The sequence below is a fragment of the Equus quagga genome, chromosome 19 (genome assembly GCF_021613505.1).
Source record: "Equus quagga isolate Etosha38 chromosome 19, UCLA_HA_Equagga_1.0, whole genome shotgun sequence".
In the NCBI taxonomy this organism is placed as follows: Eukaryota; Metazoa; Chordata; class Mammalia; order Perissodactyla; family Equidae; genus Equus; species Equus quagga.
In genome coordinates, this window is record NC_060285.1 from 23,005,628 (window position 1) to 23,032,551 (window position 26,924).

At 36.1% G+C, this 26,924-nt stretch overlaps 1 protein-coding gene across 5 annotated transcripts in view; it reads right to left on the reverse strand.

Annotated features, from left to right (window-relative positions):
• The window catches only part of APAF1 (apoptotic peptidase activating factor 1), a 78,783-nt gene that overhangs the window by 27,411 nt on the left and 24,448 nt on the right, over positions 1-26,924 (reverse strand). For all 5 annotated transcript variants that reach the window (XR_006886129.1, XR_006886130.1, XM_046646217.1 and 2 more), the window contains exons 8-18: positions 26,493-26,731; positions 25,688-25,855; positions 24,864-24,995; positions 22,101-22,214; positions 21,471-21,676; positions 17,959-18,085; positions 16,903-17,028; positions 14,518-14,649; positions 11,799-11,924; positions 4,401-4,562; positions 762-890 (exon numbers count right to left, since the gene is read on the reverse strand). Coding sequence is in view for 3 of the 5 variants with exons in the window: in XM_046646217.1 (XP_046502173.1) it covers positions 762-890; positions 4,401-4,562; positions 11,799-11,924; positions 14,518-14,649; positions 16,903-17,028; positions 17,959-18,085; positions 21,471-21,676; positions 22,101-22,214; positions 24,864-24,995; positions 25,688-25,855; positions 26,493-26,731 (1,661 nt within the window). In the remaining 2 variants the exon portion in view is untranslated. The remainder of the gene's footprint in view (positions 1-761; positions 891-4,400; positions 4,563-11,798; positions 11,925-14,517; positions 14,650-16,902; positions 17,029-17,958; positions 18,086-21,470; positions 21,677-22,100; positions 22,215-24,863; positions 24,996-25,687; positions 25,856-26,492; positions 26,732-26,924) is intronic.

Consider the following 26,924-nt stretch of genomic DNA (forward strand, 5'->3'; position numbering starts at 1 on the left):
TTCCAGATAAAGGCCCATATCCATCTTCTTGGACTCTAATCACAAGGGGCTTCAAATTACCTGGTGCTACAACTCAATCAAGGAATGAGTAGTAACAAAGCTGAGAAAAAACATTCCATCTTTGGAAGAAAAAAATCAGGGAATTCATTGCTTTTTGAAAAAACTCATATAGCAATTCACTGGGTAGAATTCTTCCAGAGCCAGCTAAGTATAGACTCTAAATATAAAATCTATCAGGTAAGTGCAAAATTATAAACATAAACAAGTAATTTATAAAAGTCACTTTATTCATTGGTTCTTGGCAATGAACATCCTAGATTAACCAATTCTAAATTTAACTTTCATCCTATCCTTCTCGATGATCTAAGAAATCTGAACTGGACTCATCTTTCATCATTCCTTTTAGAGAGGAGTCTATGCCTATGTTGTTTAAGAGATGCCATGTTTTTCCGCCTAGGAAACCAGTGGTCGTCCCATTGTTTCCCCAGACCTTGGCACATGCTAACCACTCCAAAAATACTTGGCGAACGATACCGTCATTCCCTGTCATACTGTCAAATCAGGTATTCAATCACTGCTAAAGTAATAAAGCTGGCTATACAGTTTAATATCCTAAAGCTACAGGTCATTATGCTATGAAGAAAATATTCCATAATTTCTCAAGCAAACATCCTCAGCAATTAATGGCTTAAGCAACCCATTCTCTGTCATCCATGTACCCCTGGAGACTCTGACTCCACAGAGTAAATTCAACCACTCACCTCCACACAGTACTGGGACAAAGCTACCACCGCCAAATGGTTACTTGGGGAGAAGTCACAGTATTGGATCGTGCTGTGGTGACCTGTATGGATTTCTGCCAATAGGCCACAGGTATGAACGTCAACAAGCTGTCAACATAAAATAGAGAGATATCTATAAAAGTAAGATATTTAAAAAAATAAGCTATACTCAAAACTAATCTAAATTTATTTCTAAAAGAATATTCTCCCATTTCAAATGTAAAGTATAAGTCCTGAAAAAAATACTGATAATTGGCATAATTAATGACAGCCATAAATAAGATACAAATCAATAAACATACACTTTTAAAATATTGCTCATCTTGAAACATATTTTCTTATAAAGGAAAATTTACCACAGATGATCTCTCAAGCTAGCCTAGTGAGAAGTAAAACCTGGGTGAATAGATGTCTAGATTAGCCAAGTTAACATACACAGCAGTTCTCCCTAAAGCTTGTTTATTCAAAAGAGAAAATGGATACTCATAAATGAAGATGATCAAAATAACACAGAAGAGAGGCTTGCTAAAATGAAATTAGTTCAATCATTTCTATTTCTCTTCAGAGCTACCAAATTACTCCATTATGATCAATCATTTTCCCATTTTTAAACCAAAAAAAGCTATTTTTGAGTAATTCAAGCTTCTTCATTTCAATTTTTGAAAGGTTTTTAAATGCTAAATATACTCTTTCAAAGTTTTTGCTAAATGATGAAAACATTTATATCAATATATAGTATAGTGATTTAAGACCAAGGTATAGTCTTTAAGAAGGGAAAAAAAAAAGCTTCCAGTGGGAGTCATGAAAATGTTCTGTGAATGCATAACCCTGCAAGCAAGAAGACTGCAAGCAGCCCAGCATCAGGGGCCAACAACAAAGGACAGGAAATCAAACCTAAAATGCCTCCCGGGACAGGTCACTCTTAAAAATTAGTGGCTAAGGGGCTGGCCCAGTGGCGCAGCAGTTAAGTTTGCATGTTCTGCTTCAGCAACCCGGGGTTCGTCAGTTCAGATCCCGGGTGCCGACATGGCACTGCTTGGCAAGCCATGCTGTGGTAGGCATCCCACATATAAAGTAGAGGAAGACAGGCATGGATGTTAGCTCAGGGCCAGTCTTCCTCAGCAAAAAGAGGAGGATTGGCAGCAGATGTTAGCTCAGGGCTAATCTTCCTCAAAAAAAAAAAAATTAGTGACCAAGAGTGATAAAGGAAAGTGGGCAAATATGGGATAGGGAGCTATCCCAGTTACCGGGGAGCAAAAAGAAAAGACTTAACAGTAGGAGAGGACTAACAACACAGAAGTGTTGGAAAGAAACAGGAGGAGAATGGAGAGATCAAAGATTAAGAAACTGGGATGTACATGCAGTTAAGGGTGACCTTAAGGTAGCTTTATTTTAGCAGGTAAAATAAGAAGCTGGTCTAGATTTTTAAAACAAGAAGGCATTTCATTCAATATAAAATTATTTTCCTCTCCCACTAGAACTTCTCTCTTAAAATGTTCAAAATCTGCTCAATACCATTAGTCATTAGCGAAATGCAAATTAAACCACGAGACACCACTTCACACCTAATAGGATGATAACAATTAAAAAAAAAAGGAAATAACAAGTATTGACAAGGATGTGGAGAAATTCGAATCCTTGTATATTGCTAGTTGGAATATAAAATAGTGCAGATGCTATGGAAAAGTCTGGTGGTTCCTCAAAAAGCTAAATAGAGAATTACCATATGCCACAGCAATTCCACTTCTAGGTGTATACAGCAAAGAACTGAAAGCAGGTGCTCAAACAGATACTTGTACACCAATGTTCACTGCAGCATTATTCACAACAGCCAAAAGGTAAAAACAACCCAAGTGTCCATAAACAGATGAATGGATAAACAAAATGAGGTATATATCCATATAACAGAATATTATTCAGCCATAAAAAGAAATGAAGTTCTGATACATGCTATAACATGGATGAACCTTGAAAACAGTATGTAAATGGAATGAACTAAACACAAAAGGACCAATATTGTATGATTCCATTTATATGAAATATCTAGAATAGGCAAATTCATAAATTAGAATAGAGGTTACCAAAGGGTGGAGGAAGAGAGGAATGGGGAGTTATTATTTACTAGTTAGAGTTTCTGTTTGGGGCGATGAAAAAGTTTCAAAAATAGTGGTGACAGTTGCACAACATTGTGAATGTAATTAATGCCACTGAATTGTACTTTAAAAATGTAATTCTAATTTAAAAATGGCTAAAATGGAAAATCTTACATATATACATTTTACAAAAAAAAAAAAATTTCTTAAGCAGTGGTTCCTTTGCTGTTCTTAGAGACTTTAACAAACTTTAAACAAAATAAGATATTTTTCTTTAATTTCCTGCTAGAAGGATATAAAAGTTTAAGCAACCAAGATCCAAGGGTCATAGCTACTAGATCAACAACAATACATCCCTCAGTGATATATAACTGTATGGTGTATTTCAATTGTGTTCTTTAAAACTGTAATATCTTGGGTGGGGGGAATAGGGAGAGGTTGGTAAAAGAATAAAAACTTTCATTTATAAGAGGATTAAGGTCTGAGGATCTAATGCATAGCATGGTCACTATACTTGATAAGACTGTATTATAAAACTGAAATTTGCTAAGAGAATAGAACCTAAATCTTCTCACCAAAAAAAAAATTATAAAGGTAAATATGTGAGGTGACAGATGTGTTAATTAACTCCATGGTGGGGAAACCTTTCACAATACATATCAAATCATCATGTTGTACACTTTAAGTATTGTACAATTTTATTTGTCAATTACAGTTCAATAAAGCTGAAAATAAAATAAAATTGTAATATCTCATATTCAAGTCTTTTTAAATTAATATTAGAATGGAATGTCACTGAGCCATAAATCAGGAGACCTGGTTCTCCAAATCATGGTGTAACTGTGCTGAAGCTCAGCTGCCTCATTATTATCATAGGGCTACTGCAATTTGCTGTGTCCTTTGGATATTTATATCAAAAGACATTATACATGACAGTACTGTGAATACTACAAATGTACGTAATTACTAGATTTGAAAAAACAGGAAAGCATTTCCTTGTCATTTACTTTTTTTGCGTATCTTCCTCATTTTCTTCATAGAAATCTCATAATCTTCCTCAATCGTTGATGAGTATTTCTCTATCAGTCACCAAATCATTAAATTTTAAGGATAAGAAAGCACTTTGAAAATCACCTAAACCAATGTATTTGAAATTGGGGGGAAAAAAGTGATGCAGAAAGTATTCCATATTCTAAATAAACTTAAGAAACACTGGATTAAACAATATTAATTGTTTCTGTATTGCAGGACTTGAGGTCTTAAACATGTTAGTACACACTGAGTACCTCTAATGTGGAAAAGCCATCGATAACATTTCTCAAACCTGTGTGACCATAGAGACCTTTTCTCATAAGACCTATCAACATCCCCTAGAGCATAGTTCTGAGAGGTTAGGGAGCTAGCCCCAAATCATATAGCTATACTTTCTTTATATCAATGAACAGTGTAAAATGCAACGATCAATAGAAGTTTTAATTTTATTTAAATGAGACTAAATTTGGCTTTTTAAAATAATAGTACTTACGAAGATTTTATTTTTCGCTGCCACCATTATTCTAGCACCATCAGAAGACCATGAACAACATTTCACTATCACTTCCATATCCTCTTGAGGCTCCTCTGAACTTATAAAGAACTGCTTCACATTAATGCTTTTCCTCTCGTTTGCTGATTTCACATCCCAAAGCTTCAAATTACAAAAATTTAAAAAAATTGTTTTAATCTCATATCATACCTCTAGAATTCCACCTGTATTAGATGTCCCACAAATTATTCATTTTGCCTACTAAATTCTTTTTACTCATGTATGACTTTTTATAAGGCTTTTAAATTAAGTACTCCAGTTTCATTCAGCACTTTCCTAAAAAGAAAAAAATTAGAAACACTGCCCAAAATGCAGAATGCAGAATGTAAAACTAACTAAAATGTTAAAAGAGTCTTGTATGGTGTGGAGGTGGCTAAAGATTAGGTATTGACAGTAAAGATGAGCATGGAAGAAAGGTGAGATGCAGAGACTCACGACTTGCCACTGCTGCCCTCTGCTGTGCCAGGCATGAAGTTTGCTTTCCATCTACTATACGCACAGCATGGACATTACACAGGACCCAGTCCAAGCCGAGTTATAATCTAGCAGAGAATCCAGAGACATAAGAAAGTCCCTGAAAATGGAAAGCAAAGAACATGCTAAAAGATACCTTGTGTGCTTGGTGGGGCCAGACGGAGCTCTCAAACAAGTGGATCCTGAGAAACAAGATACCAAAGACTCTGAACCTCACTCACTAGCAGATCCAACTGAGCAGCACAAAAGACAAAGGTCGGAAGAAGATCCATCTGTACTGCCCTGCACCTTGAGCTTCACAGAGCGATAATGGCTGTCATGCCCAAACAAGGGTTGGCCAAGGACAAGCACAAAAAAAAGCTGCTTCTGAGGCTTTAACTCAGCTTCCAGGGCACGGCTCCAAGGTAAAATCCAATTTGTCTGAACAGGGACACTTTTAAATCTCCTTGAGTTTAGAGAAGTATTATATACATTAAGAAATATAGCCAAAACCAAGACCTTCCCCTTGCAATAACTGTGGATAAATTGGATGAAGCAAAAGAGACATCAGGCACTAAAATAGTTACCCTTCCTAGACACTAAAGAGAAAAAAAAACACCTAAACATAAATGTCAGGAACTTTAGTCACATCAGCCAAAATACACGAGAAATCACATTCTGTTTCCCTCTTAATACGAAAAACAAAGCAACCACTGCCTGGATTTAAGAAAGAAAAGGAAAACTAAAACAATTCAGTTTCACTACATTTGCTTAAACTACAGCTTCTGCTTTTAGACCTGACCTCAGCTCCTAGCCAAGGAGTGATGAAATTCCACACATCAAGAGACCAAGTAAATACCAGCATTTCATTTTGAGCAAGTCAATGCACTGTATCCACGGCCCTGTGCATGCTGGCCCTTGTGTGGTTTAAATGGCAATTTTTAAATAAAACTCACATTTTGAAATAGTTTATCATCAGGGCCTGAAAAACACATGCTTATCAACATGATACCCTACAAAATGCTTAGAAGATTACAGAGCCATTTGGGACAGGAAATAATTTTATAGATCTTCATCCTCTCAGAAGGTAAAAGCTTCAGGAGAACTTGACCTTGAAATGCTGCTATGCAACATCATTTTGCAGGACCTCTGCTTACTACATGTCACTGTATCAGTGCGAACCAGCCAACAACGATACTGGCTTAACAGCACTGTGGGAAAGCCACCACAAACAGGGCAGTTCTCACCAAGAGTGCAATAATGTCTGTCCCCTACTGCTAGTGCCCTGTGTTCTACAATCACAATGTGATACTCACACATGAAATCAAAATCCCGTCCTAGAAGACTTTTTAAAAATTTTTGAGTATGGAGAAGTTTTAATTTGATTTGAAGAGACACAGCACAGGTTTATCATCTTGAACACATTTATTAACCATTATGCCAGTCACTTTGAGATTATATAAATGCCTCAGATACAGATACTCTCTCAAGGAGTTTACAGGCCAGTAAAGGAGGCAAGACAAGCATACAAATGACTCCAACACAAAAAATGTCAGATGTGTCATTTGAGAGGAAAAGATATAGTAAGTGGGAATGCTATACCCACGCTGTGGGCTTGAGGGGACACTTTTTGCAGAGGTGGCCACCTCACTCTCCTCCCTGAAGATTAGCCTACTTTACACCAATTTAAGATGAACAGAATTTCAACAACAAAAAGCCTAGAGTCTGGGCTAAGGGGTCAGTATAAGCCAAAGCACAAAATGGGAAAGCAAAGACCACAAAAATGGAGAACAAGGGCAGTCTGGGTGTAGCATCAGGGACCTGAACACTGCCCCACATAGCACCCTCTACTCTCACCATTTTCATGGTTTGTCTATTCACTTACCCTTCTCCTCAACTAGATTCTAAACGACTTCAAGCCAGGCATTATACTTTTCTTTTCTTAAGTGTTTAAAACCCAAATGCCTAGTACAGTATCTGGCACATAGCAGGTATTCAATAAATTATCAATAAATACATTTTAAGCGAAAAGACAGACTATTCCCATGTTTCAAGCACAGGTGAATAGAGAATAGCATTATTGAAAGAAATAGGGTTCAGGTTAAAGACACAGATAGAACACACATATTCATCTCCACATCCTCCCAAAACCCATGTAAAACAATAGTAAAGAGAATTTTTCTCTCTAGGCATAATTCACAAGGCGGAAGAGAATGGAAGAAGAGATAACAGCAACAAAACTGTAGAGGCTAGAAAGCAAAAAGACAAGTGATCGGGAGACTCCTAAAAACTAAATCGTGAGCCCTCAGTGAGGAAAACCAAGAAACAGCCCAGTTCATACCACAGAACTCCTAAAAAGCTCAGGAAGTGTTATACCGTACCTTCCGATAAAGATGGAGCTAAATCAGGAGGAATCACGGAAAGTCCCTTGAAAGCCCCTCCCCTACTACGCAATCGAGGTTGCTGTGCCCCTACTCTGGCTGAAGAATGGAGGGTTATTCTACACCCAACACAGTTGATAGCAGGGTCACCATCCTGAAAACAGGGAAATTCAGAGAAAATCTATATTCCAAATGTTGAGATGTCTGCCTAGACATCTTCACAGAACACATCAGCCATACTTATACCCTCCTGGTAGGAGACTGAAGATTTTTCTCCGAATACCCCACCAAATCAAGACAACAGATATAACGAGTGTGACATCAGAAGTTCACCATCAAAAAAATGACAGCCAGGGGCTGGCCCCATGGCCGAGTGGTTAAGTCCGCGCGCTCCGCTGCAGGCGGCCAGGTGTTTCGTTGGTTCGAATCCTGGGCGCGGACATGGCACTGCTCATCAAACCATGCTGAGGCAGCGTCCCACATGCCACAACTAGAAGGACCCACAACGAAGAATGTACAACTATGTACTGGGGGGCTTTGGGGAGAAAAAGGAAAAAAAATAAAATCTTTAAAAAAAAAAAAAAAAAAAAATGACAGCCAGATAACCCTACAGGGACATCCTCAATAAATAAGTTCACAATTTCCTATGAGTTTTTTGGTACTGCACTCTTAAATATGAGCAGATATCCAAGGCTCAGGCAACTAAAATATATCTCTAAAATGCAGACAAATTGAAACGGAAAAAATAGCAACCATACAGCAATATAAAAAATTCAAAAGAAAACTATTATTAATACCCACAAAAAAGATAAAAGATATTGCATCCATGAAACAAGAATAGGATAATATTAAAAAGGGAACTGATCCTAAGAACGGGTACTTAAAAATATGATAGCAGAAGTTAAAAACCCAATAGTAGGATTGAAAAATAAAGCTAAAGAAATCCTCCAGAAAATAGGAAAATGAACAAAGAGAAGGCAGGAGAGAAAAAATAAGAAAACATTCCAAACAAACAAACTACCAGACATTCCAGAAAGAGAAAGTAGAGAAAAATAAATCAAACAGTAAAGGAAACATCCAGAACTGAAAGATCTAAGTTTCCAAACTGAAAGCCAAGCACGATAAATGAAAACCAACCCACACCAAGGCACATTATTGGGAAATTTTTAAAAAGAAAAAACACAGAGAACAAAGAGAAGATCTTTAAAGTTTCAAGACAGGAAAACAGATCACATATGAATCACAATGGCTTCAAACTTCTCAAGAGTTCTCAAGAGGTCCTTTGGAAGCTAGACGACAAGGGAGCAATGGCTCCAAAATTCTAAGGAAAAATTATTTCCAACCTAGAATTCTGTATACTGTCAAAAATATCAATTAAGTATGAAGCTAGAATAAAGACACTTCTGGACAGGCAAGGTCTCAAAAATTTAACTCCCATAGATTCTTTCTTAGGAAGCTAGAGGAGATTCTCCACCAAGCTGAGAGAGTAAACCAAGAACGAAGACAAGAAATCCAGAAAACAAGGTTTTCAACTGAAGAAAAAAGCAAAAGGAATTCCCAGGGTGACAGTAAAGAGAGATCCCAGAACAGCAGCTAGACACTGGGAATAGTATCATCAATGGGAAGGGAGCAAAAGAGACCCCTTCAAAAAAGGTATTTCTGGGGCCGCCCAATGGCATAGTGGTTAAGTTCACGCACTCCACTTCAGCAACCCAGGGTTCACAGGTTAGGCTCCTGGGGGCGGACCTACACACCACTCATCAAGCCATGCTGAGACGGCGTCCCATACAAAATAGAGTATTGGCATAGACGTTAGCTCAGGGCCAATCTTCCTTACCAAGAATAAAAAAAGAAGAAGGGGCCAGCCCAGTGGTCGAGTGGTTAAATTTGCGCACTCTGCTTTGGTGGCCCAGAGTTTCGCCAGTTCGGATCCTGGGCACGGACATGGCACCACTAATCAAGCCATGCTGACATGGCATCCCACATGCCACAACTAGAAGGACCCACAACTAAAAACATACAACTATGTACTAGAGGACTTTGGGGAGAAAAATGAAAAATAAAAAAAAAGGAGAAGAAGAAGAGAAGCATTTTTAACAAAAGAAAATTTATCAAATACCTGATAAGTTTGAATTATTTAAGAAGCAATTTAGATAAGGGATAATTTGAAGATGAAGTAGTGATAATCACATTGAAAAAACAAGCAAATGAAAAACAAAACTATAATGCTAAATGTACAACAGATTTAATCCCAAAGAAAACAAAAAGTTGTATGAGAAAGGAAAAAAACCTCATGATATATTACATGGCTCTACTGTGATCAGTCATGATGATATAAATCCTGAACACTGATCTAACCAAAATCATGAAAGATAGAGGAGCTACAAAAAGTGGGCCAGGTTTGGGAAGAAAAAATAATTGGTTCAGTTTGAAGCACAATAAGTTTGAGTCAGTGTATTATTTAAGTGACAACAAGCGGTAGGCAGTTAGGGATGCAGGACATAAGCATGTACAAGAAATGAAGGCTGGAGATAACACATCTGAAAGTCACTCACAGAAGAGATGAGAGTTGAAGCCACGAGACTGGATGAACTGGGATGGAAGAAGGACGTAGCAGTCAAGGTTAGAGGCTTGAGGAACAGCTATATTTAATGGGCAGGAAAAAGAGTTAAAGAGGTTAGAGAGATAGGGGGAGAAAGAAGAAAACACTGACATCAAATGAGATTCAAAAAGTAAATAAAGGAATAGCGGGCAGCTGAACACTGGTAATACAATAAAAAGAATAAGGACTGGATAAAGAAAAATACCAGATATCACACTAATCCAAGAAACATTACACTTTACAACAAAAAGAATGGAGAATGAAAATAAAACTGAATTTTACTCTTCAAGGGAATGGGATCAGGCTAAAAATGGGTTAAGTAGCGAATGAGTAGTCAGGAAATGGAGGCAAGTATAGGTGACTTAAAAACTCCAGTCATAGGGGCTGGCCCCGTGGCCGAGTGGTTAAGTTCGCGCGCTCCACTGCAGGCGGCCCAGTGTTTCGTTAGTTCGAATCCTGGGTGCGGACATGGCACTGCTCATCAGACCACGCTGAGGCAGCGTCCCACATGCCACAACTAGAAGAACTCACAACGAAGAATACACAACTATGTACCGGGGGAGCTTTGGGGAGAAAAAGGAAAAAATAAAAAAAATCTTTAAAAAAAAAAAAAAAAAAACTCCAGTCATAAAGGGAAAGAGAAAAAGAGAATGACTATTTCAGAAGCTAACATAATCAAGGAAGAATCAAAGGTTTTTCACTTTTTGGTTTTATAATGCTGAGGAAAGACCAAGAATATCTGTAGGCTGTGGGAAAGGATCCAAAAGAGAAGAAAAGCTAAGGATACAACATAGAGGAAATAACCAATGAGGAAGGCACCAGAGAAAGGAGAAAAAAGGAACAGTAGGCACAAGTAGAGAACTTTCTGGGCACTGAGATGAGAAAAAAGGAGGGGAGTACAGACTTTTTATGGCAATTTTTGAGGGGGCTCATGGTGGGAAATGTCAACCTTCTGAATAGGTAGGACGTAAGGTTATCTCCATAGAATGAAAGGGATGCAGTGACAGGAGCAGGGACTTAAGAATAGCAGAAAAGATTTGAAATTGGCACTATGGTGAATACGGCAAATAATCTGGGATGAACAGATAACTCAGCAGCAAAGAAGGCCCAGTTTAGTTGCACAGGTTAAATTCATAGAATAGATAAATGGCCTGGTTTTACAACTTTCTCGAACATTAAGCAACCTAATAATAATGGAATAATGCTAAATATAATAGAACTGCCTAGTACTTGGATTAGCAAAGGAGGTAATATGGAACGAGAATGAGTTCTGAGATATAAAATGCTTCTTCTGAAGTCATTCACTTAGTAAAAAACAAGAAATAATAGGCTTGTGTGACTCAAAGAATCTCTCAGAAGAGGATTGCCTTAACCTGCTCAAGGGTACTCTGAAAAACTTCCTCTGATATGGATTATCCTAAAGAGCCAGATATTTAGTATTTGTAGATAACATGTCATAGAGGCAAAAATCCATTTACCTGAATATTCTACCTAAGACTGCTCCCAACATCTACTAACTGCTAGGAAATTCTACAAAGTAGAATTCTACTCAGAAAAGATTCCTAGATGTCCTGAAGTAATTTATACAAAAACGAGCTATCCTCAGTCAGCAAAGAGAGATCAACTAGAGCATCAACATCAAGAGAGTTTACCTTACTAGAACTGTAACCTAGTAGCACTGACAAATCTCCTTCTCTAGAGATTCGAAGAAACAAAGCATAAGGTAGTAAACCATTAATAAACAATCATTATGACAAGCAGTTTTATTAAATATGCTCCTGGAAGTTGAAGGAAGAAGCTCTTTCTGTAGAAATGTGAAAAACAGAAACCTATTTGCATAACCCAATTGTAAGAGCATAAAATTGCAATCCATTTTAACGATGAACAAAACAAAAAGCATACCTTCAATGATCCATCAGCTGAACAACTAGCCAAAAGTTTATCATCTGGTGAAAATCTGCAGTGATTGACTGAATTTGTATGACCAAACATGGTATTTCGACAATCTTTTTCATTCAAATCCCAGAGCTATTTGAGAAAGATAATGGAGAAAAGTTAGAAATCATGTAAAGTTCTTCCTTCCCTCCCATTTCAGCTTTTCCAGTTATAGGAAGATGTTCAATTCACAGTAATAGAAGTGTCAAACACAAAGGTGAACATGTGATTAACAAGTAATGGAGCAGCCCTTAGATCAGCACCTAAATCAAAGTATTGAAAAATGACTGGAATCATTATTTTACTCAGCTCTATAAGTAATATATAAATAAATTGCCCTCAAATTTTTCTAGATGCTAGGGTATCCAACTCAAAAATGGTCATTTCTAAGATTTCCCAATGTAAACTGAATCTACTAACTAGGCTAAAATCTATTAACACTCTGAAAAATGACTCCAAGTAAGTTTGGATTCTGATTCCAATAAATCTATGGTAGAAAGATATGTTTTGAGACTAATGGGGAAAAAGTGAACATGGACCAGATATATTACAAAATTACTGTTTATTATGTTAGGTGTCAAATGGCATGGTATTTATGTTTAAGACCTCAGAGATGTATGCTGAAGTATTTTGAGTGAAATGACATATCATCTGGGATTTGCTATAAAATATTCTAGTCCAAAAACATGAGGAGTGGTGGGAGAATAAAATAATGTTGGCAAAATAACACTAATTGTTGGAACCAGACGATGGATACCACAGGGGTTCATTATTATTCTCTCTCCTTTTGGGTATGTTTGAAAAGTATAAAAAATACTATAAATAAAAGGGGCAAGAGTCACTTCCAGTGACTTATGCTAACTAGATTAAACATAGAAAAAGAAATCATTTATCCCCCAAAATTAATCTTGGTAAAAATCCTGTGGAAATGATCAGTAAGTGAGATAAGTCCTGTTCTTCATGTCCACCTCCATCCTTGACTCCATTAACCCAGTCCTAGGTAAACCCAATTCTTCAGATAAGACAAATTACACGGGGGCAGCTTCAGATTTACGTATTTTCATTGGCTTCTCTCAGTTCAAGAATCACAAAAAGTGAGATATAATATCCCTCATGGTAATAATGCAGGCATGGTATGACAGATCTTAAAGTAAAACTTGTCCTTAATTAAAACTGCTGACCAGCCAATAACCCCTTCCCACATCTTAAGAGATTTTTGTCTATATTTAAAAGGAAGAAATATAAACTTCCTCACCCTACAAAATGTTGAAAAAAAAATAAAAAAATTAGTCATAAATAGTACAAAAGTCTTATTTTTTTAGAGGTGGGTTTATTCAAACAGGGCAAAGCTTTTCTGAAATAGCACAATAGTCTTTTTTAAAGGTGGGTTTATTCAATAGGGAAAAGGTTTTCTGAACAAAAGTGAGCTATAATTGTGAGATAATTTTATGTTACTACATTATTCTGTTATTTTGATCCAATCCAATGTTTTCAAACTGTGCTCTGCAGGGCCCTCGAGATTCCAGAAACATGCTTGGAAGGCACCATGGTGGAGAATAAGAAAGAGAACAAGAGAGAATAAAAATGCAGGCCCTTAACCCCATTTCAACCACAGCAATGGGCTTTATCTCTCTTACAAACTGAGCTTCTATGTAAGTTTTCACTTGGAGAAAAAAAAGATAAAAGTTTAACTTCCTAAAAATGGGAGAGGGGATAATTTTCAACAACTGTTTCGATACTTCCTTAAATTTTTTTTAAATAGCTTATTTAAGTGTCAAAAAACAGAGTCTATAAGGTTTTCCAAACTAAATGTTTTAACTGCCCCTCCCAAAAATACGTCTCATTACAAAAATGGTATGACATTAAAAGAAAAAAAGGCAAAACCCAAACCAAAAAAATCCAAAAGAAGTTAGCAGATATTTCTGGGATCCCAGAAAATTTAATCTAGCTATCTTCAGTATGCCATTTAAAAGGAATATTATCTAATTTGTAATTATAAAACATTATCAAATATATATGGAATGAATATCTAATTTTGGTTTAGTTTGGTTTTTTATTTTTCTTCCCATCAGCACCTTTTTTCCCTCCTTCTCTTGATAACACAACCTCTCTTTTGAACCAAGTCCCACTTATGATTCGAGTGGGGCTGACCTCGCCTCATTTGTCCCATTTCTACATGGTTATACTTTAAACCCTTGGCCAATCCAAGGATTCCACCCTTCTGGCTACTAGGGTTATTTAGCAATGAGCATGTAACCCAAACCAGGTAAACTAGAGTTTTCTATAAAATTAAATCTACAGGATCTGGGAAAGAGCAAGTTTCTCTTCCTCTGTGATTATGAGCTGTAAGATCCATGCAAGCCTGGAGCTGAGGAGAGCCATGTTTCCTGCCACACTGAGAGAACATGCCTAAACCAACAAAGAGGGAAACAGAGTCTAGAGATGGAGAGAGAATTAAAGCCTGAGATTGTGATTCAAGTATCTGGAATCAGCTAGCCTGAAGCCATACTCCCTCTAGACTTTTCAGTTACTTGAGCCAATAATATCTTTTATTGTTGTTTAATATGAAAGTTTCTATCACTCCAACCAAAAGAGCCCTTATTAATACAATACATGAGAAAATCAAAGGAGATGTTCTAATGTATCTATCAAATTTATCTACATAATTCTCATTATCTACACTTACTTTGAGGAAGGAGTCACTTGACCCAGTGGCTAACAGAAGGTGATGACTGTTGTTGGTGAAGTGGCAGCAATTGACTTGCTCTGAGTGCTCATCATAGGTATGTACTAGTTCCCCAGTCATAGAATTCCAAATCTAAAGAGAACAGAAAAAATAAAATTTACAGCTATCCCTTATTTTCAAAGGGAGAACAGAGGGGCAAAGCAAATGTGAGCTGCTTTGCAGGTGTTACCCGTCTTGTCTGCCAGATTTTCCCAGACATGATGCTAATGAATACCTTCCCCTTCCCCAAAATATGTCAGTATTTTGCCAGGATGTTTCTTAAAAAAATTACTTGCAAGTCTATACATGTGTCTTTCTATAGTACAATTAGAATTCCATGAAAACATTACATTCTTCAAGGGCAAGATTTTTACATGTTCATACAAATGACAGCAGGCAGAGAAGCAATATAAAGGGGATGAATAATGGACTTCAGATCAGACAGATTAAGTCCAAGACCTGGCTCTACCACTTATAATCTGTGTCCCTGGTAAAGTCCTTAATTTACCTGCATCTCAGTTCCCTCCTCTGTAAAATGGGGACATTTAAACCTGTCCTACACAATGCACAGCATCAAATGAGATAAAGTACATGATAAGTGTTCTGCTGACTTCAAGGTACCAACAAATAAGTAAAGGCAGATGGCTTAGTGAAAAAAATAAAGGCTTTAGATTCTGAGGGAAACCTAGCTTTCAACCCTGGCTTTGTTAGTTATTAGTTAACACGGGCTTGGGCAAATGACTTCAGCTCTGAATCTACTTCCTCAACTGTAAAATGGGATCAATACCTACTTTGCCAGTTGTAGTGAGAAACTGATAATGTAATATAAGAAAATGTGTAGTATAAAGCCTCACACAATACAAAGTTCTCAGTAAAAAGTAATCATCATTCTAGTTACTATGTAAGACAACTAAGCAGACTGTTCCATCTAACAACAAACAAAAGAAATACAGTACCTAATGAATCTTCACTGGGCTTTGGACTTCCTAGAGGTACTAATGTCCCTCCCAGGGCATTTTCTTTTTATCTTATCAAAGTACTCCCCAAAGGTCCAAAGAGTTTATTTTATTTTGAAGTTCTTTAACAGGTATTTCCGCCTCTTGCTTTAAATTTTGAGTGCTTAGAAAGCAGAAACGTGGTATTATTTCCTTTTGCTCCACATAGCTCTGACTTTGGAGCTGTTCAGAGCGGCCAACTCCAAGTCAGACTCAAAGTCAAGGCTACAGAGCGAATTAACTGCTTGGTTGTAAAGCCATCTGTACAATCCAGTCTGTCATGAAGCAGGTTTTCCCAGGGTCTCAATTTAGTCTGGACACTTCAGAGCCCTCTTCAAGTGAGCACAAACTCCAGAAAAACTCCCAAACCAACTTTCTTGCTCCCAGGTCCACTAAGGCCCATGTCACCTAGCCAGCTTCAGCACTCCACAACCCCTTTGAAAAAAGCCCGAAGCGAGGTTCCCCCTCCATTTATCAGATACAACATGCCCCCAGACTTCAGTCTCTCAAATTCCATATAAACACTCTGGCTAAAAGCCAAATTTAGGGACAAGAGACAAGACAGAATAATTAACAAAGATAAAAATCACTCTGTTTATTTTTTTCTCTATCTACTTTTTACAATAGTAACCTAATTGTTAGTTTGTTTATCCATCTGGTTTTGCACTCAATATAAGCCAGTTCATAAAAATAAAAGAATCTAGGTTGCATTTCTCAAATTATATATTTTACAACAGTAATCCAATCCCAGACAATAATTGCAGCAATACTTCCAATCACAGTGCACTCAAAAGATTTTAACTGATATTTAACCCATAGACCTGTCAATAAATGGGAGGCAAATTCATTAATTTGTAATTGTTTTTCCCAGCTGCCTGGCAAATATTTCAGGCTGACCAGCCTAGGCATTTTTGCTGGTGCTTAAAAATAAAGGATTTTCAGGGGCCAGCCCGGTGGCACAGCGGTTAAGTTCCCATATTCTGATTCAGTGGCCCAGGGTTTACCAGTTCAGATCCCGGATGCAGACATGGCACCACTTGGCAAGCCATACTGTGACAGGTGTGCCACATATAAAGCAGAGGAAGATGGGCACGGATGTTAGCTCAGGGCCAGTCTTCCTCAGCAAAAAGAGGAGGATTGGTGGCAGATGTTAGCTCAGGGCTAATCTTCCTCAAAAAAATAAAGGATTTTCAGGCAGCATTAATTTACAACGGATAAAAATTGTCTTGCCTCAAGTTAGTAGGTCAACAAGCAAGCGTTCTTTAACCCTACTTACCCCAGTCCCTCTATTATGGAAAAAGAAAATGAATTCTGTGGTGATTACAACTCAAGAGGAAAATATTTTCCCTACCTTCACTTTTTTATCCACTGAGCAGGTTGCTATAAATCTGTCATCTGTAGAGAATGCACAGCAAAGCACTTCATCCTCATGAGCCTTGATTTCTAAAAGTTTCTCTCCAGTTTCAGCTTTGAACACCTGCACAAGCAACAATAAAATCTTTTTACTATAAACCACTTAACCACGGGCCATCATTCAATAAAAGTCTTTCTGTAAAAGATCTTAATCACTGTATTTTCCAACAGAAATGAACCTTGGGAAAATCACTGCAAAAATTAGAATTTCTGTCATAATTTGTATGACTTAAATAGAAAACTTCATTATTAAATGTTTGTAATGTCAATAAAAAGAACTGACAGAGTATAGCTTCAGTTCCTGAGAATGGTTTGACAAATTCTTAACAATCAAACAGAAAACATTTCATTCAACATGCTTTCTTTCTGGGGTTCAAAAGCCAAAATCAATAAAATTAGTAATAAAGTATACATGTAGAAATAAAGTTTATAGTCATAATCTTGCAAAGACTAAAGCTATCCTAAATATAAAAGTTTTAACTAATTTCATCCTACTTCCTTCAAATCAAAAGGTAGTACACAAATTTAAAGAAAAGCACTCACGTTTTCTGAAAACAAATGAGAACTTAAAGGAAATTCCTTCAAGCATCTTAGGAAATAATCTAATCCAATTCCTATATACAGTGAGAAATCTACACCTCAGCCTGTGATAAAACAGGTATTTTACTTAATCACTGTTTTTCAATCAGACTATGAAATCCTTTATGTCTTTTAACAATTATGTTTCCTCATTACCCTTAGCTGGCACATGGATCACAGTAACTGACTGGCAGGGTAAAAGGCCCTTCTACGTCACTTGGCAAGTTTAGAACTATGAAAACACACAACTAAATCTTTTAAATCTCTACAGAAAAGTTCCATAAAATGTTCAAGAGATTTGGATTTCTCTATTTCTAATGTGCAATTTTCTTGAATTTTAGAATTTAAATATATTCTAATATGCACAGTACTGGGTATATGCCTCTTTCAATTTTTCTCAAGAGATATGTTTTACCTGCAAGGTTTTATCAGCACCACAAGAAGCTATTCTTTGACCATCCCCAGAAAAGCAAGCATGGTAAACAGCATCTGTATGGGGGCGGACAACTAAGCGGGAGAGATTCTTGATGTTTTTTTTGTTTCTAAATACAAGGAAAAAATGAAAAGAAACCCAATAAATGAGAGTAAAAGTAATTATTTTCTTTCAGTAATAAACTGTCTTTTAACATAGTTATGTTCTCCAAAGTATAAAATTCTTAAATTATCAACATGTAAACGACAGCACAGATCACCTGAAGAAAAAAAGCATTTGAAGAGAAATGCTATGCTATATGAAGCAACCTGTCATATGGTACAAATGTCACTGAGTTGGAAGCAATCTAGTTAATCAAATACATGTCTCTTTGATACATTAATAATGATAACATGTGCAGAGAAAACATTATATAAGGATATCCTCAGAAAAATCTCAATCTTTTTTCTGAAGAAAGAAGCCATAGCAAAATGAAGCTCATTTCCTAACAAACTATGACAGTACACTCACCATTATGGTGATGGACTTTAAATCTGCTCTTCTCTAATTATAATTATTCAGATATAGAGAAAAAAAGATAAAACAATGTCATTTTCTTTGTTCTTTAACCTACTGAATACTAACTACTCAACTAGAATAGGTACTACATTATTTCTTATGGGCTAAAGGGTAAAGGAGTATAATGTATACTTAAAATGGGGAAAGTATTAGAACCTTGTCAGAATTGCACATACAGATACCTTGGTCACTTTGAGCACAAGTAAATATGTTAAATGGTATTGTGCTCACTTTAAGAGTGAAAGGTTAGGAGTCAGTTAAACTTAAAGAGCAACCCCACTTCTACTACTTATTAGGTGTGCAAACTTAGGCAAATTGCTTAACCTAATAAGTTCCCTTTTCCTTGTATCTAAAATGGGAGTAATGATGCCTGCTCTGAACAGTGCCTGGCACATAAAGATGCTACTGTTGTTATTCTTTTAAAAATGAGCCAAGATAAACCAAATGAAAAAAAAAGGGAACACAGAGGTACTCAGATTCAGGCCTTGCCTAGAAAGTATTACACTTTACTAGAAGCAATAAAACAAACAACCATAACATAAGAACTAGAGTGAGGAGAACCTGGAAGAAAGATAAATTACTTGCAAAGTTTAGAGGATTCGAGTAAGAAAATACTCTCTCTTTTCCCTTGATCTACCTACTCAATTCTCCAGACAAAGCTCAGAAAGTGACCTGGCACAATGATGGGCACATAGTAGAAGACCAAAAGTATTAGATAAATAACAAAGGAATGCATAAACAAATGATTTCTCTGAAAGCCAAAACTCAGTTAAAGTAAGCTTATACCAACCTAAACTCTTCTATAGGAAAAAAAAAAAAAAAGGTTTCTAGTACTGAAAAATAAAGCATTCTTTGAACTTGACCTGGTCAGATCCAGTTAAAAAATACAGCTACGAATGACTAACTAATCTATGAGAGCACATCACAGGTACAAATGCAGTTGATGGAATGGAAAAAAAGAAATAGCAAAAATAACAAACTCAACAGTTAATAAGAAAACAAGAACTAAACCTATGCCCATTTGAGTATCAGACTGAGTATTACAATTCTATTTCAGCCACTAACTAAAACATGAATTCAGTCAATATTCCACAACTTTCTATTGAATACCAACTATATGGAGCAGGCAAAATGCTAAATGCTATTCTTAATAACAACAACTAATATTTATTGGGTACTTTCTATGATGTAGGTACTATTCTAAGAACTCTATGTATGTGTTTATATTTGTATACACACACATACTCATTTAATCCTCACAACAGTGCTATGAAATAGTACTATTCAGCAAAAGAAGTTGAATAATTTTCCCCTAATGATACACAACTAAAAAATAGGAGAGTTGGGATTCAAGCCAAGGTAGTCTAGAGCCAGAGTCTGTTACTTTAACCTCCAAACTACTGTGTACCATAGAATGCATGTACTACTATGGGAGAAAAACAAGTAAACAGACAATCACCATAAAATGAGACAACACAACGATATGGGGTAAACAAGTATTCTGGGATACAAACAGATCTAACCTAGCCTCAATCAGTTAGGGGGCTGCTTCCAGGGAGAGTGAAACCTCTTCCCAAGAAAGCACTAAAGAAGGGTTAACCCTGGGAAGTGGGAAGGTGGGGGAAGATGGGGAGTCTTTGACATTTCCTTTTACACACCCCTAATATTATTTGATTTTTTATTTTTAATCAGGAGCATGGATTACTTTAAAATAAAAATAAAATCAATAAAAAATTAAATTTTAAATAATTTTTTTAAACTCTCTCCTTTACGTAATCTTCCCAGAATTCTTCACCCATCTAAGTTAATTACCCATTTCTCAATTCTACCTCTATTTTATAAACACTTTTGTTGCACTCATTACATTACATTGTAATTATTTGATTAAACTTCTTTCTTCACTACTAGATTGAGAGCTCTTTGGGGACAGCCTTAGCACCTAGTAACAGTGCTTAGGACATTAGAGAAAGCCAAATGTTTGCTGAACTAAACTAAATTAGGGGAATCACCCATGGCAACCTGACTTATTTGGAAAGAGTATCCAGGGCTATAAAGATCACAGACATCAACCTAGAGTCCAATTATACATGTGAAAAGATGACCATTCATACTTATTATTTCTAGCTATAAGAGCATCTCATCATACAGAAGGAGCATAGAAAATAAAGCTAGACAGATCCAGGGTTTAAATCTCATTCAACAAGCCACAGGAGCTTAGTTAAGTCGCAACCTCTCTATGCCTCAATTTTCTCATTTGTACAACATGGCAAATTATATTTACTTCATAGGGTTGTTTTGAAGATAAAATGAATAACATATGTGAGCATATAGTATAAAACAAGAATTAAAAAGATAGTTTATCCCTTCCTTTTACTAACAGATAAGATTAAGGTAAGAGCAAGACTGAATGGCCTCTTTTAGGAATGAGAAGAATCAGGATTTAGTGAAAGTTTAACAAGGGCTATGTGCAAGGCAAAGTGCTAATCACTTTATATCCAGCATCTCACTTAAATCTTCACAAAAATACTACTTACCTCAAAGGATTATCTCTAATGTGCATATGACAAAGGAGAGTAACTTGTTCAAAATCACAAAACTATCAGGTTTTAGAACTGAGTCTCAAACCTAGGTTTGTAGACTCAAAGCCCATGCTCTTCACTACTATAATACAATAAGTAAAGCATTTGCTATTAATATATAGGATAACTTCGTCAAAATGCCTTATAGGCAAGCATCTGTTTTTATGGACTCTTTGAAAACAGATATTTCTCCTATGCTTACTTCTCTAGAACTTTTTAATAAGAAAGAATGCTTATTAAAAGTCCCAGCCCTTTCCAAAGTAGTTAAATCTTCCTGGAGTGAACTTATTCACTACCCAAAAAATAATGACATAGTTAGCACTCCGCTCCCTTTGGTTTCTCTCCTAACCTACTTACATCCACTCCAGGTAAAGCGTTCCGTTATCGACCTCCTGCTTGGCCTGCAGCTTAGCTTGCTGATAAACTTCTGAAGTTTCCGGTTCACAGAGACCCAGTTGTACAATATTAGGAAATGGCTGTCGTCCAAGAAGATGTCCATTTAAAGATAAAAACTCCTGGAAATTCTCACAGACTGAACAATCCTGTGAACAAACTGAAATCTCCTAGAAACATAACCAGAGCCAAGATTTGACATTTTTCTGTTTCTGTGATCTTGTCACTTTAAAGGCTTAAATAAGATATTCTCTATATGAGCTAAAACTAAATAGCTGACCATTAGGTAACAAATATATAATGACCCTCATCCGAGTTTTAAACATAGGGTAAAAATCTCAACTGATAGAACTATTTTCTTAACAATTCTTTTTTAAAAAAAAACCACTGAACACTTTATTTCTCCAACTTTAATTCTCAATCCTCTCTACATTCCCGATAGGGTAGGTAGCAAAAGAATTAGAATAATCAAAGATCAAAGTAAGGAAATTCTCTCTTTGCCCCATCTATTCTTCTTATTCCCACTATTAAGCCTAGAATTAAATGTCAAAATGAGATGTCCTTGAAGCACTTATAGCTCATATTAACATATACCTTTTCATCCAATATATGCCTATATTCCACAAATTCATGAATCAGATGAGCAGGACCTACAAGTTCCGTTTTTGCTTTAATCCAATCCAAGGAAAACATTAAAGCACAAAGTTCCTTTAAAAAAAAAAAAGTAAGATCAGGAGCACTGTTAAAGAGATCAAAGAATTGTAAGTCTACCATCATTTTCCTAGCACTGCTGACAGGAACTTCACAGATATCTAGAATTTAAGGACAAAAAGGAAGCCAGTGAAAAAGAACACATCATTAATAGTTCCAAAGAAATATAAAATGGACCTCACACATTAACTCAAAATAAATTTCACTTGGATTAAAGACTTAAATATAAAATAGAAAACTTCAAAAAATACTAGAAGTTATGGGTAAATATTTTTGTAACCCTGAGGTGAAAGAAATTTTGATAAACATGACACCAAAGCAAAATACCAAAAAGGAAAATAGTGGTGCATTTAACTACATAAAAACTCAAATCTTCAGGGCCGGCCCGGTGGCACAGCAGTGAAGTTCGCACATTCTGCTTTGGCAGCCCTGGGTTCACCAGTTCAAATCCCAAGTGCAGACAGGGTACCGCTTGGCAAGCCATGCTGTGGCAGGCGTTCCACATATAAAGTAATGGAAGATGGGCACGGATGTTAGCTCAGGGACAGTCTTCCTCAGCAAAAAAGAGGCAGATTGGCAGCAGATGTTAGCTTGGGGCTAATCTTCCTCAAAAAAAAACAAAACTCAAATCTTCAATATAGTAGAAAATAATATAAATAAAATTTAAGACAAAAAATAAACCAGGAAAAAAATATTTATTTACAACACATATGACAGATGAGGGTTAATATTCTATTTATAGAAAATTCTAATAAAATAATAAGAAAAAGATAAATGCCCCAATAGAAAAATAGGTAAAGGCAATGGATGAGAGCCGATTTACAAAATAAAAAGTACAAATGGCCAAAAATCCTACCAATAATCAAAGTGAAACAAAAAAGATTTACTATTTTTAGTATCAGACTTCTAAAGACTAAAAGGAGTGATTAGCTGGAATCAGAAGAAAAGAAACCGCTCATACACTGTTGGGAGTGATGTAAATCAGAGTACCCTCCTGGAAGATAGTCTGGTAAGCTGTATTAAAATTCAAACTGTACACACCACTTGACCTAGAAATTACACTTATAAATATGTGTCCTAAGAAAATAATCAGATGAGTGTGCTTAACCAATCTAATCGTCCATCAACCAACTGGCCAATCATGATGCAGCTACACAATGAAATAGTATGCAGCTTTAAAAATTATGTCACTCTAGGTATACTGACATAAAAAGATGACCACAAAATACAATTAAGTAGGAAAAAAAACATGATATAAGACTCCATTATGATCCCATTTTAGTTTTAATGAACAAGTGTGTGTATCTGAGAAGCAAAATGATCTGGAAAACTATACACAAAAGCATTGGCAATGGTTGTGATCTTTGTTGTCTTTTCATTTTCTTCCTAAATTTTTCCAATGAAAATAAACCATTATCTTCAAAAATCAGAAAAAAAGGCTAAAAAATGAAAAGAAACTGAATTCTGCCTCACTATCATACATAGCAAAAGCTATAAAAAGATGCATTGATCCGGTAATTCCACTTACAGGAATTTTCAAAGGAAATAATATAGGTACAAAGAAAAACAAAAATGTCCATTACAGCATCATAAGGACAAAACAACCGAAAACAACTTAAATGTTCAACACTTACAGTTTGGTTAAGTAAATTAGGGCATGGAGATTTTACTGAAATACCTTCATTCCAATATAGATTATTAAAAGTAAACTATATTTTTATAGGTAAAAAAACCAAGGGACAACAATATACCATTTTTGTAACCAAAGGATAATGTACCTAAGTATAGAAAAATTACTCCAAGTACATATTGTTTTCCAAAATATTAACATTTTGAGTAGAAAGGTAGTCACCACTTCAATTATCATCTATGTGCTGATGATTGTCAAATTTTATCTTTAGTCCATAATTTTCCCCAGAAATCCAAATTCATATATCTAAGTACTCAGTATTTCCAGTCGGATGTCTTAACATGGATATCAGACTCAACACATTCAAAATGAATTAAGCTTCCCTTTGCCCCGAAAAATACTTGTTCTACCCAAACACTTCCCCATCTCAGTTCTTGGCAACTCAAATCTTTCTGTTGCACAAGCTTGGAGTAATCTTTGACTTTTCTCTTTCTCTTATAACGCACATCAAATCAATCAGCTAATTATTATGATTCTATCCCTATATCATCACTTTCTTCCTCCTTCCATGCTTTTTTCTTCTCCTGAGCACTCACCACCTCCTGACATAGTACAAATTTATTTGTCCACTGTCAGACCCCCACCAAGAATGTAAGCTCAAAGAGAGCCTGCGGTATAACCCCATAATGAAGAAAAATACCAGTACATAACAGGCACTCAATAAATATTTGCTGAATGAAGAATGTACTTTCCCACACTCCATTTCCTCTCAAAACTTAAAAACAAATCCATACTGCCCATAAAGGAAAGTTTCTGGTAAGAAGAAAGCGAATTTTTGGTGGTTCATCTACTGCAGTTACTAAGGTATCTTTTTAAATCACTTCAGGTAAAAACAGTAACAAAAACAAAAATATTTACATAGACTATAATTCTATTTTTACTAATAAAAAAATTCTAAACACAGGACAAAATAAAAGTGAGCTAAAAGAAAATACTTTTTAAACGCGCCATCTTACTTTGTGCATATTGGCACTGGCCATGTGATAGGCCAGAAAATTGTACCAATACATGCAGTCCTCCTGATCTGGTGAAAGAGTATGTAGCCTGTGGTGTCTCTGGAACTGAGTGATTATCTTCCTGTGCAGATCCTAAAACCCAAATGAAGCATTTCAGAGGACAGAAATTATTTCATAACCAAAGCACACAGTAACTCCAGCTTCCAAAGCTATTTAAGAATGTACAGAGAATCTCCCCACAAGATACTTATTACAAAAGGAAAAAACAGTAACTTTATAGAAGAGAAACATCAGATACCACTTTAACCAAGTGATGGATGTTAGTGATAATAAGACACATCAATACCCTGATATGATGCACTGAGGAAGACATAACATCACTTCTGTGGTATTCTTGCCAAAAATATATAACCTCGATCTAGTCAGGAGAAACCCAAACTAAGGGACATTGTACAAAATAACTGGCTCTTCAAAAGTGACCATGAAAGATAAAGAAAGCTGGACAATTTTCATAGATTTGAGGAAACTACGGAAACCCGACAATTACATGCAATATGGGATCCTGAATTGGATCTGGACCACAGAAAAGACATTAATGGGAAAGCTGGAGAATTTCAAAAAAAGTCTGTGGATTAGTTAACATAGTGTATCAATGTTAATTTTATGTCTTTGATAACTGTAATTATGTAAGATGTTAACATTGGTGGAAGCTGGGTGAAGGATATATGCATAGAAACTCTCTGTACTATTTTGCAACTTTTCTGTAAATCTAAAATTATTTCAAAATATAAAGTTATAAAAGATATATACAGAGGTGCAAATACCTGAAGCTGGTTGCGATTCTTCTCTGTAAGGAAATCTACTTGAAGATCATGTAAATAATAACGAAATGATTTTCCATTTCGATCACAGAATAAGAGAGACTTATTAACAAACTCCTGCAGTATGTCTTCAACTTCTTCAGTTTCCATGTCCCAGAGAATACATAATACCTAGGAATCATTTTAAGCATTTAATGCCACCAAAGTACAATAACCAGGATTGCAGACAAGGTGTTAACACAAAGAAAACCATATCATAAAGCCTTGAATAAGAATATTTCCCAGGTCAGCCTGGTGGTGCAGCAGTTAACTTTGCACGTTCTGCTTTGGCGGCCCAGGGTTCACCGGTTCAGATCTTGGGTGTGGACCTATGCACCGCGTGTCAAGCCATGCTGTGGCAGGCGTCCCACATATAAAGTAGAGGAAGATGGGCATGGATGTTAGCTCAGGGCCAGCCTTCCTCAGCAAAAAGAGGAGGATTGGTAGCAGATGTTAGCTCAGGGCTAATCTCAAAAAAAAAAAAGAATATTTCCATTTCATTAGAAGCAGCTCAACTCTTCCTCAAGATAGAAAAGAGAGAGAAAGAAGTCAAATGCTTCTCCAGCTTCACTAGAATCACTAAGAAAAAGGTAACTTGTCTGAGTTCAACACTGAGCCCTTGATGGAGATTAAGAGCAGTGGGACTTGTACATCCCCCACCCCACCATCTCAGTCACACAGGTCTCATCCTTCCAATATCCTCTGTAACAATATCCTCAGTACTACATCAAAGGTTAAATGCCATAAATACCCAATGATGAGGTATTACCTTTGTAGGCACCTTAACATCCTTTTGAAGGATGGAAAGATCTGTGTAATAATCTTTGATGTCTTCTCTGAGCATTTCAACACTTATAGACATGGCTTCATCCAGAGCTTCATAATCATAAGATGAACATTTCCTTATCCTCTTAAATTGCTTATTCTGAAGTTGCCTGAGGTAGTACTCCCAGCGGTTGGGAAAATCACGTAAAAGTGCACCAATTAAAGACACTACAAGAGGAGAACCTAAAAAAAACAAAGTCACCATGTTAATACGGTCTCATTTCAAAACTACCACTAAGTTAAGAATCAATTTATTCTTGAACAATTTCTGCTGCATGTTATCCAAAGCCTTAAAATATTTATAACTCTTGGATTAACTTTAGGTATTTATACTAAGGAAGTTATTAGAAATAAGAAATATTTCATTTAAGGATAT